The sequence below is a fragment of the Calypte anna genome, chromosome 7 (assembly GCF_003957555.1).
Source record: "Calypte anna isolate BGI_N300 chromosome 7, bCalAnn1_v1.p, whole genome shotgun sequence".
NCBI classification, from domain to species: Eukaryota; Metazoa; Chordata; class Aves; order Apodiformes; family Trochilidae; genus Calypte; species Calypte anna.
This window is the reverse complement of record NC_044253.1, coordinates 12,562,720-12,576,789: the sequence shown is the minus strand read 5'-3', so window position 1 is coordinate 12,576,789 and position 14,070 is coordinate 12,562,720. Positions and strand designations below refer to the sequence as shown.

Below are 14,070 nucleotides of genomic sequence, written 5' to 3'. Positions count from 1 at the left end.
TAAAATAAAACTGCACACAAACAACTAAAGTGCAGCACCTTTGCTTAAGACTAGGATCAGCTGAAAAAAGGCAAATGTTTCAAGGAGAACATTCCTCACTCAAGCGAGCTGGAGGACCTAGATTGCTCTTTATGAGGCTCACTAATTATCCATATCTCCTATTGCATATTTCAAACTTGGGGCTCTTTGCTGCCAACCCTCATGCACATGATCAGAGCAACTGTAATTTTATTTATATAAAGTATAAGCAGTAATAACTCTGCCTTGTACAGAGAAGAAACCAAGCCCCGCTAAATATGTGCCATGTTGGTTTATCCTTTCAGCAGAGTGGAATGGAAAATTCACTGGTTTGGAAGTCAGTTAGCTGCCCAGCCTTCTCCTAGCTAAATACTGAGGCTTATTATGCTTCAAATAAATATATATAAATATATATTTCTTTTGTGGCTTAGTTGCTGTAATCATCTTGGATGTAATAATGTTACTAGCCTCAGGGCTATATTTATTAAGATTTTAATTTAAAATCTTTCTGTCCTTCAGCATTTAAACAGAGGAAAACCCCATCTGGAGTAGCCAAAAAAAAAAAAAAAAAAAAATTCATCCTTTTCTTTTTCATGCATTCCCCTCCCCTAGGCCCTCTCTCTCATCTTTTAAGCAAAAAACCTAGAACTCTCTTTCCTGTTGTAGCTCTTCATCTTCATAATACCTCAGTACCTGTGTAGGTTTGGTAGACTCAATGTCTGCTTAATATGACCCATGTGCTCCTGTTCTGGCTGTCTACAGAGCCGTGGTTTGTTTCCTTGTCTTTGTATAATAGCACTAGTGTATTTCACAGTAATATTTTCACATACTATGATTTATTCTTAATGATGCTCTAAGTAAGGCCTTAAACCACAGCAATAAATGTTGGGGTGGGGGCAAGATTTTTGCTCAGATATGACAAAGGGCTGTGGAGATGTTTTAGAGTTGTTTTTTACTAATAAGCTGCCCAAATTCTGAGGAGATCATGGCAGGGAAATAACAGAAAATGAAGACTTGTTTGTAACCTAGGGAGTGGAGAACTCCAGCAATCTTAAACAGCTTTGAGGGGACATCTCAGTAAATGTCTTGGTCAACAGGACAGCCTGGGCTGTCATGGTGTCTGTGCTGTTTCAGGTGTTTTGGAAAAAATGGTGGATGTCAGCATTCAAGGCATATGGCATTTCAAATCTGTTTTGTTTTAACCTTATGGCATATTTGTGCTATTCCTTCATGAGGGGACAGGCAGTGCTGAGTTATGATTAATACTGAGCAGGGCTGAAGGTGGTTCAGAAATTTTAAATAATTCTCTCATGCCATTTAGTAGGACTGGAACATCAGTGATGGGTGGTAGTGGAGGACCTTGCTTGTAGCTCATGTCAGTGTAGCAACTGTGGAAGGTCATGCAGCATGGATATTCTTAAAAGCCTGGAATACCAAATAGCACTGGGCAAGTCACTGTAAATCATGTGGGCCAACTCTTAGCTGGGATATCTCTACAGAACTCTACTGTGACAGTGCTGCTGTTCTGCCCAAGAGGAAGATTCTCCTTCCTTGAACTGAGGGACTTTGGTGGTGTTACAGGAGGCCCTGGCTCAGTTCTTGCTCTGCTCCCTGTGCCAGCAGTGAGTGCATCAGTCAACCTTATAACAATCAGTTTTAAAAACCCGATCCAGTGCTGTTGTGCATAAAGCCAAACTGCACAACAATTTTGATTTGACATAACAAAAGACTTACAGAAAGCAAAAGTGGACAATTACATATGAAAAGACCAAAATATACTTTTGCTGTGCCAAGAGGATGAGCTCCTGTACCCTGCTTTTCTCCTCTTGATTTCAAATCAGCTAACAGAAGGTTGAATGCTGTCACCCTCATGTTACAGCTAGTGAAAATAGGGTGAAGATAAAGAAATTCAGGCCTGAGTTGAGGTCTTCTGACTGCAGGCTGTCCTATAGGCAGTAGGTGTGGACACTTCCTTCCCATTTGGCTACTTGCTTGTAGGAAAGAGAAGGTGTCTTTTGTTGAAGTACTCATCAAATGCTACTGATTGTTTCTCATGAGATGACTTGAGGTCCTGTACCCTCTTTCTGTTATGGCACTGCAAAGGTATCATGATTTTTTTACTACTGAGTTCCATTTAAAATTGGAGGGGAACCCTTCCATCTTGTCACCAGTTTCTGATAATCACTGATGTTTTCAGGGCAGCTGATGTTCACATTACTCCATCTTACTGTTTATTTTCCTGGTCTGTTAGATGTATCAATCAGAACTGAATGTATAGAACAAACATACCAGGGGACTTCTAAATGTATTGCCTCAGTATGTAGCGTTCAGATTATGAGAAGTCAAGTTTTAAATATTTTGTTTACCACTTAAATGCAGATTCTACTTACACTCACTTTGCTACTTTGCAAGGCTTTTGGTGTGAACTTAAGCAAACATGAAAATCATGTTCTTTAACCGTATGTTAAAAGTGCTTATATGTTAAAAGTGCTCACCACAAAGCAGACACTTCTTTGTTGGGCAACCAGCACAGCTTTTTCATGTTGCCTGTGTGTCCTCACCCGCCCCAACCTATTTAGGTCAATACAAGCAACTTCAGAGGAAGTCACTGCCTGGTTTATAAGGCTACAGCTTTGGACTGCAGAGGACAGACTGTGCGAGGAAAACAAGAGCATTTCTGGGCTGTCACCAAGCAGCAGATAGCTTTTGAATATCACACGGGGCATCCACCCAATGGTGTTCAGTCCTTTTACTTTGGAAAGTGAAGCAGATCCCTGAACTTGGTTCCTTTGCGAAGGGGCACACTGCTTTGTGCAGAGCCCTGCCTGAGGCGAGGCACCAGGCTGCATTGCTCGCGTTACGTGATGTCCACCTGTGCGTCGGTCTCCACAGCAAACCTGAGAAATTGGATCCAAACCTTCCTGGAGTGACAAGGGGTCATTGAAGGGGACCTACCGGCCAACGTATTGCCTGTGAAGCACTGCCAGGCAGCTGAGCTGAAGGGAGGGGGACTACAGCCATGTTAAAGCAGGTGCGGTGGGAGTGGGAAGCTGAGGCCGTGAGTATCCCCTGCAACCCTGTACTGCTGCCCTCCCCCCCCCCACAACCCCATCCTGCCTGGCACTTCTGAGAGGAGCTGGCATTCAATAGGTGCTCCTAAAAAAAAAAATGTTGAGGGTTCTATTTTATTTCTCTGTGATTCATCTTCCAGATTGTTGTTGTACCTGCTTGAGATGAGGAGTTCCCTGTTTGGTGAGGTCCCTTGTTTCTGCCAGCTATGCAGCTTTTTCCAAGATGTGTTCATAAGACCCCTTCTTTAGAGAACAAATCTCTGTTAACAGACAGTTTTCGGTTAAAGAAGCATGGGTGGGAATGAAGGAGACAGATTAACCTCTTAATGCTCTTTTTTTCATGTGTTAGGTCTACTTTTGCCAGTTCAGAAAATGTTCAGATCATTTAGAATGGCATTTACACTTACTTGATTTTCAGTCGGACTTTTCCCTTCTACAGAATTACAGCACTTTTGAAACACCCTGGTTTTGTTCTAGTTGTTTTAAAAGTAGTTGTGCACGGTGAGGTCTGATTATGGCCATGTAATTTCATCTAAAGCAAAAGAATGGCATGAATACAAATTATGGATAGAGCACAGCACTCCCAGCCTGCCCTGTAACCATGCATCTCTGTTTCTCTGTATTTCCAGCAAGATGACAATGGCCACCTTGTAAACAGTTCTTTCAGATACAAGGCAGAAGTACATACTTCAAGGTCTAGCCTTGAAACTTCTGTGGGATAGCAATGCTCTTCTGAAGTGCCATTTAAAATTGTGTTTCACTACGTGCAAAAATCCCTTGTGTAGATGTAGATATTTGAACAAAAAAAAATATTCTATTTGGGAAATGCTTGCAGAAAAAAATGCTTGTGTTAGTAAAACTTATATTTGCTTGTTATCAAAGGAGAAGCATTTCTATTGCAAACCAGGCCTCATATATGAAGCTTTATACAGTTCAGCCATCAATACAGTACTGCACGGAAAATCCTTCCTCCAAGGGATTAGTAAGATTGCCTAATTGATATTATTAATAGTTTAAGAGCATAAAAGGTGCTTTGGCAGTATGTGAGGGGCTAGATCCTTTGCTAGTGTAAATTGTTTACAGTCCCACTGAGGGCATCATGGAAACACAGAGCTTCTGCCCTGTGCCATCACTGTTTACTCAGTTTCTAGAGCTTCCCACCAACTCGGGAAGGTGTGGGGTTGCATGAACTGGCCTCTCCAAAAGTGTGACTTCTGCATCTGCCTCCCTCTGAGAAAAATGTGCATAAGCAAATATCTAGGCTACAGAGGAAAAGCTGTAGTGGTTTGATGCCTCAGAAACATACCAATTTACACTGGCTGAGGATCTCAGTTTATACTGATTTAATTATACCATAGCATTAATAAACATCAGGTTCCAGTCATGAGACTTGATGTTTCCACAGAAAATACTCTGATACCGTACCTCCTCACAGCAGGGTGCACCAGCAAACCGTGTGCTTGCCCACAGAGAACAAATCCCAGCTGTTTCCTTCCTGGTTTCCCCCCTGCACTTAATGCATGGAAAAGCATGACCCTGAATCAGAGGAACAGCAGCCGGTTTGAGAAGGTGTGTGTGAAAATGCATCCTCACAGCGATGAGCTCAGAACAAATAGAATAGAGGGAAGGGGAGCAGAGCTGGGGGGAGGGTGAAGCTATCCTTTCCCTGACTTCAGCCACTCTACGTAAGCAACAAGTTTATGCCCAAGGGAAAGAACTGAAAGCTGAGGAGATCTTAAAATTAACAGAGCTTTATGTCCCAATCAATAGGCCATGCTCCCTGAGCAAGATTAGAAATTGAATGGCACATTTCTTTCCCTGTTTGCACTCCCTGTAGCCTCTTCTTCCTGACAGCATCTAGGGTTTGATTAAGTTCTTCTGTAAGAGGAAGCCAGAGAGTCCATTGTGTGAGTGCTGCCTCCAGAATACTGTGTTGGATGTACTTTAAATAACAATAGAGGTTATTGGTGTATTAGTTTCTTAGTAATTGCTAGAGAAGATAAGTCTTCCTAAAATTTGAATACGCAAAATGACTTTGGCTAACCAAGACAGAAAGGAGAAAAAAGAAAAAAAAAGCCAAAACATGCCACTGTAGGGAGTAACAGGGATGATTAAAAATCACTATATGTAAAAAAAAAATAATTCTACCTTGTTTTACTGCTAGAAATACCTTTTCAGATTTGTTATCCCCACCAAAGATTTGATATTTTTCCTCTTTGACATTTGTGTTTTCACTGGGGCAATGAAATAGTTGTTTTCAAAGGGAGAAGGACTGTGTTTGCACCTATTTCTTGCTTGACAGTGACCTCTATAAAGCAGTCATCACTGCTCTGCCGGTTGTTTTCTTGCTAGCTCTTTGCTGTCAAATTAATTACTGTGAAGTACTAAGCTTGTTGCATTCACGTGCTCTTATTAGCTCACAGGATGTCAGAGTGATTGGATTTTTAGCATTATTTCTTTTTTTACATTACAAGCTTTCCATTCAGAACCTGTTACCGGCAGGGAGGAAATACTCTGTCTAATTCTGATCTGTCAGGGTAGCTCCAGTGATACTGAGGATTTACCTTTGAATTACACTACTGTGTGTGAAATTAGACTGTATGCATAGAAAAAACAACATAATCAGATTGGGATTGCAGTGTGTTTTTTTAAGCACAGCATACAGTGCCTTCCCTTTTGTAGGACAGAATAAGAAGGAAAATATTTATGACGAGAACAGCATTTGTCCCTTCCAGTTTTAAATCACAGTAATGAGCTGATCCTCCAGTTGACCCTCTCTAAGCTCCTGCATTGCTTGTGTTAGTGACTCAACTAAGGAAGCTCACATGCTTGCAGACAGGGACGTATAAGAGGTTTAGTTCTTTAAAAAACTGAAATGATCTGAAGCGGCTCCTTTGCTGCCATGTTTGAAATTCGTGAGTCCTGTTTCTGCTGCTCCTTGAAAACCAGCATTCAGCTCAGTGAGAAAGATGAAGGTCTTGAGATTTGCTTTCATTCTTGAAATTTTGTTTAGTTTGGTTGGTTGGTTTTTAAAAAAAAAAAAAGGAGAAAGGGGAAAAAAAAAAATAATAAGAGAGATGGACTGAGAACAGGCAGCATCGCTGCTGCCTGGGCCCGCTCCTGGGCTGTGAGAGGCTTAGCCCGGCGCACTCCTCTGCCCGGCTGTGAGCCGGCAGGCTTCATCCTGTGCATCCAAGCCCTGCCTCTGCCAGACCGGCCCTCTGACCCCTGCGACCGTCGCTGTCTCCGTCCCCGGGAGCGGCGGCGAGAGGGGCGGTGCGGCCCCCGCCCTGGCGCTCCAGCCCAGCGCAGCCCCCGCCCGCTTCCCCCCGCGGCCCAGAGGGGGCGCCCTCGGCACAGCCTTTCCCCGGCGGCGGCGCGCAGGGCCGCGGGGCACCGCGCAACAGCCGCGGCTGCCGGGCAGGGAGCGCTCAGGGGGCGGGGGGGACGGCGCAGGTGAGCCGCGCCGCTGCCCCTCCGCAGGTGCCTGGCTCCGAGCATAGCTGCGCGGCGGGATTCGGGAGTTGCGCGTGGCACCGCGGCTCGCTGTAGTGCCGCGGAGGTGCCACGGGCTCCCGTCCCCTCCCCAGCTGCTCGCCCCCGGGCTGGTCTGGTGGGGGGAACCTCTCCTGACCCCTGACGGAGGAGCGGGGGAAACGCGGCCTCCCCCAGAGCCCGGGGCTGCCCCGCGGAGGAAAAGCCGTTCCCAAGGCACGGGCAGGACCGGCACTCCTGCCGGCTCCAGCCGCGGTTGCGGGAGCGATGCGTTCCCGTTATCTCCCCTTTCGGCTCCCCTCCTAGGCTGCCCCCTCTTCTTGCCCCCCCCTCCACCTCCCCCTACCCCGCGCTGTGTCCTCCAGGCTCCGCGCCCGCGTCCCTCTTGCCCCACGGAAAACACACAATCCCCGGCACCCGCCCCGATTACCCGGCCCATTCAAACAAACAAACAAAAACCCGCCCCGTCGCAAAGCCAACTCGACGGTAAACTTTCTAATGACTTATTCTTTCAAGTGCTTTAAAAGGGAAAGGAACACCCGGGGGGAAGGGGGGGCATCCATGTCCCAGACGGGGAGGGAGGGAGGGTCGGGGTTGCTGCCGCTTGGGGTCCGTCCGTCACTTCTGCTGGGGGACGGGACCGGGACGCCGGTCGGTGTGCGGTGGGTGTGTTTGGAGGAACCGAGAGGGACAGGACGGGGGGAGTTAAAGAAACAGCATAGTTAATATTTCCACATCAGGAAGTTACTGTAATAGCCAGGGGGCAAAAGACTTAAACTTATCTCCCTAAATAGTGAGGAACCCATGGCGTCTCTGTTATAAGGTTGGAGTTCCACGTGGTTTTAACTCCTGTATAAAAGTTTCAGTAGAAAGTGCCCACAATGTCGTGATTTTTGCAGGGGGGGAAAATTAGCAGGAGGAATAGTAGGAAGATAAGCGAGGAGCGAGCCGCTTCCCCGAGACCTTCCACTGCGATCCGAGAGGAACATCAACGCGTTAAAAAAAACCCAAAACAAAACAAAACAAAACACAGCGTTCAAGCCAGCACAAGGCGAGCGAAAGATCAAAAAGACGCGGAGAGAGGGAGAGGGAGAGACAGATTAACTGGAGCAGCAGCAGCAACAACAACAACAAAAATCACACTTAAAATAATAATAATAATAACAATAATAATAATAAATCCCAAACCACCAACAAGGGAGATATTGTTTAAAAAGAGCGAACGAGGGAGCGAGCTGAAGAGCTGGTCTGAACGAGAGGATCCGTGCAGCTTCTCCTGGGATCGCCGGGATCGAGCCGATTCCCTGTTCCGCGGCCGCTCAGCGTGCGGTGCCGCTGCCCGCGGTGGAGGGCAGCGCCGGGCGCCGCCGCAGCATCCTCGCCGAACTCCGGACCCTCGGCGCTGCTTTGAAAATAAAAGCATCTTGCTGATAATAAGCGGGGCGGTGGGGGGAGAAGACTCAAAACTGTGGAGCTGCCAGCCGCGTACCCCCTTCCCGCCGCCCCCGGCCCCCTCCCCAGCTATGCTCCGGGTCAACTTTGATGGCACGTTGAGAAGCAGCGGGCGCTGAAGGGGGACAACCGAGCGGCGCGGCGCGGGGCCGACCTGCTGAGAGACCTGCACCCACGGCCTGTGGATTGTTGTCTTGCGGGGGCGGAGTGGGCGGGGGGGTGCAAGTGGCATTTCTCCCCCCCCAACCCCCCCTCCTTCCAGGCTATAAATTGGATTGTATATAAATCTGCTTCGTTTATCTCCCTGACCCCCCTCAATGACGCTGGACTAAAGAGCTCCTCTCCGCGGCCCGCCCGGACCTGCCGAAGCGAGCGATGGACCAGGAGCGGCTGCGCCCGGGGATGCCCCTCTGAAGCGGCGCGGGGCACCGGGGCAGCGCGCCGCCGCCGCCTCCCCCCTGCTCCTCTCGCACCTCCAACTCGCTCCCCGCTCCCCCTCCCTCCTCCCTGGGCTCCGCAGCCACCCCCTCACCTGCTGCCGTCCCCCTCCCCCGTGGAGCCGGGCTCTCCGTGCACGCGAAGCCTGCTGCCCCCCCACCCCCTCTCCACCCCCCAACTTCGCCCTCGGTGCCTGCGTGTGCAGCCTTTCCCCCCTCCGCCTCCCCGGCGGCACACGCCGCTTCTCCGGCCGCCCCCTCCCTCCGCCGCGGCTCCCCCCCTGCGCGGAGCGGTTGCGGCCCCCCCGGCTTGGCTGCCACCGCCCCCTCCGCGCCGCGGAGCGCAGGGAGCGGCGCTGCCTGCAGACGGGCTCCCTGCGGCGCTCCGGGGCGGCCCCCAGCTCGGCCCCCCGCTCCTCCGCCATGGACGGGGCGGCTCGCCGGGGGGTGCTGGCCGCGCTGCTGGTCTGCGGGCTGCTCCTGTTGGGTGCCGCGGCCACCCCAACCCCGCCGGCCCCCGCCGGCGGCTCCCCGCAGGACACATGCACCTCCTGCGGCTTCCGGCGGCCCGAGGAGCCGGGCAAGGTGGACGGGGATTTCCTGGAGGCGGTGAAGAGGCACATCCTGAGCCGGCTGCAGATGCGGGACCGGCCCAACATCACGCACGCCGTGCCAAAGGCGGCCATGGTCACGGCGCTGCGCAAGCTGCACGCCGGCAAGGTGCGGGAGGACGGCCGCGTGGAGATCCCCAGCCTGGACGGGCAGGCGAGCGCTGGGCCCCCGGCCCACGACCCCGTCTCCGAGATCATCAGCTTCGCCGAGACAGGTGGGCGCCGCCCGGACCCGCGCCCCCGCCGCCCGCTCTCCCCTGCCCCGGCGGCCTTGGCCCCTGTCCTGCCCTGCACTACATCTCCCTGCCTTTTCTGCCTCGCCCCTGCCAGCTCCCCTGCTTGACCCTTCTCAATCTCCCCGCTCGCCCTGCCTGTCGTCCTGCCCGCCCTCTGTCCCCCTGCCTGACCCCGGGCAGCTCCCCTGACCGACCTTGCCTGGCCCCGCTTCCTATCCCCCTCTGCACCTTGTCTGTCCCACTGCCTGCTGCGGGCATCTGGCTGCTGGGCTTACCCACACGCCCTCCGCCTCAGCCGCTCTCCCTTCTGCCCCACACCCTCAAACCCTGGTTCTGCCTGCTACCTTCCCGTCCACCCGCCTTCTGTCCCTGTGGCCAGGCTTCTCCCCGCGTTCTGCCCTGCAACTCCCCTGGCTGTATTCGTCCCTTCCTCTGCAGCCTCCATGCCCCGATTCCCCTCCAGCGGTCCTTCCAGCTGCACCATCGCTTGCCTCTCTCCTTGTGCATCCCACTGTCTGTCCTCTGCCTGTCCCGCTCCATCTCTTGCATCCCTCACCCCGTCTGCCTGCCCTGCACGTTCATGTTCATCTGGTTCAGTGCATGCATCTGTGTGTTGAAGCTTGCATTTGTCTTTCCTCCCTCTCCGATGGTTTCCCATTTATTTAGCTCCCATACATAGTGTTGGCCTTGTCTGTTTGTCCAGTGCTTGCAGCCTCCTACTAAGTGTGTCTGTCTCCTTTCTGTCCGTTGGGTCATTTACTAACTGTGCCATCCATCCCACAGTACCAGCCATCTCAGTCCTGTCCAGCCATTGCAGTTATGTGCCTCTGAATCCCTTCAGCGTAGCTTTCTCGCAGTTTATCCATGCAACTGCTGTGCCTGTGAACTTTGCACATCTGGCCATAACACTATCATTCTGCAAATTAGCTCCCTGCTGTCTATCTGTCCATATCTCCTCTCCTTCATCGCTCTATCGCTCAGTTCTTCTTTTTTCTTTTTTTTTTTTTTTCTTTTACCCCTCTATCTTTCTGTGGCATCTATGTATCATTTGTCCACAAAATAAATCTCTTTCTATCCTGTATGCTGCCCACTCATCTTCTTTATCTGCCCTCCCACATACCAAAGGCATATACATTTACAGTATCTATGGGATCTGTTGCATTATACATATGCTTGTTATATTCACATACAAAATTTATGGGCACACGCAATCTCACACAACACAAGTGATGTGGATCGGTGCAGCAACACCGTGCTGTTCTTTTTCTGTCACTGTCACCACAGTTTATAAAGTTTTGTCTTTACTAACATGCAAAAGGCTTTCTTTAGGTACATTTTTGGGGTTTATTGTTTTAACAGGCTGTTGTTGGGAGATCTAGGGTGGGCTTGTGCTTCCGTTTGGTATTCAATTAATCTCTGGCTTTTGTAACACTTCCAAAATGGACTTCATGTAAAATGTAGACAAACACAGTGAATATTTCTGTCCCTGAAATATTACAAGGTACTGGATGGCCCCTGGAGGCACATTTGAAAGGCATCTAGGGTAACAAATGAAGACACCGACTATGCAAAAAATCCCATTCAGCGATTGACAAAAATATTAAAGATTCTTAGGAAAAGGAATTTTTAAAAAAATGTGCATTTTGCTCTCTACAGAAAGAAACAAAACAGATAAGGAGAGATGAGAAATGCCTTTCCAGCAATAATTTTAAATAGTGATTGGGAGGGTTTGATTCAAGGACCAGAATTACAGCCTCCACTGTAAAGGCCAGCTTGCACATTTATCAACTACAGATTTAGGTAGGACTTACAGTACAAAATTGCAGGACTGTTGCTATTTCTGAAACATTTCGTGCAGCAGGCTCTTTTGTTTACAAATAAGGGCTTATGTCTGACATTTGGTGACATTTGTTTTTCAGTGACAGTTTCGCTCCTTTAAATCTGGTGTCATTGAAAAGCTCATTGAGAACAGTCAGTAATGGCATTACAGCGAGAGCAGCCGCTTCATTGCCTCGCCTTGCATGGGAGTTTATAATTTTTTGGGGAAAAAGGCAGAGATTGAAACCATTAATAACAGCATATATTCTATAAGAGTAAGTGGAGGGTAGCGTGATGAGCTGGACAAGCAGGCACGTTCCTGAAATATATCCCTCTCCATCTCGTGAATCCTCCCTGTTAAGCCGTGACGAGAACACATGAAAATCAAAACAAAATCTCTAGTTTGTCACTGGCGTTTCAGTGGCTACTGAAATGGTCTCCCCGTGAGAATTGGCAGATAGCTGAAATTTATCTATCTTAAGCCCAGAAGATAGGAGAGCCCTAGTGTCGGTCTTTTCAAAGTGTTGCTGTAGTGTCTTTAAAGCTGGATGGTTGGAAAAAACCCCATATTCTGGAGAGCTCTTACGAGTGTCTGTGGATCTGACACATCAAAATGCAACCCACTGGTGAACATTGCTGTGGGAATTCCCTTTTCAATGTGTTTTTGATTGCAAAAGTGAGGATACCTGATTCAGTGCCTGCTTTCTGGCCAGCTCAGCCCGTCGCTGCTCTCTCGATCCGCTGTGCTCTAGCATTGTCCCTCAGTCCAGAATGGCACGAAAGTTAACGTTTCCTTTTTGACTTAATCTTGCTGATCTCCTTATCTGCAGACGATCTGGCCTCATCTAGAGTCCGCCTTCTATTTCTTCATCTCGAATGAAGGGAACCAGAACTTGTTTTGTCGTTCAAGCCAGCCTGTGGCTTTACTTGAAGCTGCTTCCATATGTCTTAGAGAAAGGCAGCAGGCGAAAAGTAAGAGTCAAAGTCTATTTCCAAGACCCGGACACTAGCAACAAGTGGAATGTGGTTGAAAAGAAAGTTGATCTCAAAAGAAGTGGTTGGCACACTTTTCCCATGACAGAGGCCATCCAGGCTCTGTTTGAGAGAGGAGAAAGGAGACTGAACTTGGATGTTCAATGTGAGGGCTGTGAAGAGTATTCAGTGCTGCCAATTTATGTGGACCCCGGGGAGGAATCCCACCGGGCCTTTTTTAGTGGGCAAGCCCGCCTCGCCGATAACAAACACAGGATCCGGAAAAGAGGCCTGGAGTGCGATGGCAGGACCAATCTATGTTGCACGGCAACAGTTTTTACATTGAACTTCAGACTCATTGGGTGGAATGACTGGATCATAGCACCATCAGGTTACTATGGGAATTACTGTGAAGGGAGCTGCCCGGCCTACTTGGCCGGCGTCCCGGGTCGGCTTCCTCCTTTCACACCGCTGTCGTGAATCAGTACCGAATGCGGGGGCTGAACCCCAAGGCACCGTGAACTCCTTGTTGCATTCCAACCAAACTTAGCACAATGTCAATGCTGTACTTTGATGATGAATACAACATTGTGAAAAGGGACGTTCCCAATATGATTGTGGAAGAATGTGGTTGTGCTTGATTTAAGGTGTGTTTTTTTGGGGGGGAGAGAGAGAGAGAGAGAGAGAGAGAGAAACATTCCTGTACGAGATGGTGTTGGAGGAAGTTTCACTGTGTATCCAGGCATCAGTGTTGGAAAGTCACTGTGGAAAAGTTTGACAAAAAAAAAAAAAAAAAAGGAAAAAAAAAAAGAAAAAAAAACATTTCACTTTGGTGTCAGGACAGTGGCAGTTTGTGAATCTTGGACACTTATATATTCTACCACTTATAAGTTAATGCTATGAAATATCTTAAAGACACACACACACAAAACGTGGGCACGCACACAAACACGCGCTCAGACACACACACACGCAGACACAGACACACACACGAGGCAGCTCGGAAAAGGGACATGAGCACAGAAAGTCAGTGACCAGTGACAACAGACCTAAATGCCTGCCAGTACGAGTGAACGGCTGAGCAGCTGTTTCCCCACCTGCCAGTGAAGCCACGCCGAGATGAGCTCCCTTTGCTCAGGCAAAAAGCACAGACTGCGGGAGCACGACGGATTCTTGCAAGCAGGTGTCTAAATGAACCAAACTTAGAAAATTAAAAAAAAAAAAAAAAAAAAAAGAAGGCAGAAATAGAGTCCAACCATCACCTCTTAGGGTCTAATGGGAAGCTGCAGGAACACCTGTCTCGGGAGGTGATAAATTCCTCTTAATTTACTTTATATAAATGTAAACATCAATGGATACCCACATCTTCCTACAACACTTCCAGTAAGGAACTGTGTGGTACCATCAAGAGAGAGAGAAAAGGGGACAGATGTGTCAGCAACTGCCTGTATTTCTAGCAATCTGACCATTGTGAGTCACAAGCTTGGGCTGGCGTGATCCGATGCTTTAACTGCCCACTAGCAGGGGATCCAACACCGTATCTGGACTGAGTTGATCTCTGGCATCTCTCGCTGTTTGCGAGAACAAAAAGTCAAAGTTGCAAATCGGTGTTCTTCCAACCGGGGGGACTCAGCAAGGGCACGTCACACGGAGGATGAGCAAACAAACAACCACCGCCACGGCTAAACCAATGAACCCTAAAGAGAAGGGGCCAGTAAACGGAGTGGAGACTTTCTGAAAAAGTGCAGTGCGTTTAATAACAGGCAAAGAACATTTTTAACGAGTCTTGGGAAGGAGGAGAGAGGAGAATGCTTTCAATTTCCTTACCAGGAGGTGTTGAGGATGGCCCATAAAGATCAGAAAATAATGATACAGCATAGCACTTGCAAACTGCTTGAATGCACGTATAATAGCACTTGCAAATTTCAATGCCTTGAAAAGTGGTACTTGATAGTGCACT

General features: G+C 48.8%; 1 protein-coding gene across 1 annotated transcript; it reads left to right on the top strand.

The window, feature by feature from the left end:
* Window positions 1-8,896: 8,896 nt before the first annotated feature.
* INHBB (inhibin subunit beta B) lies at window positions 8,897-12,751 on the top strand. The gene is given in 5 exon segments (XM_030454428.1): window positions 8,897-9,299; window positions 11,969-11,997; window positions 11,999-12,034; window positions 12,036-12,549; window positions 12,552-12,751. Coding segments are annotated over 5 exon segments (1,182 nt in total).
* The last annotated feature ends 1,319 nt before the right edge of the window (window positions 12,752-14,070 follow it).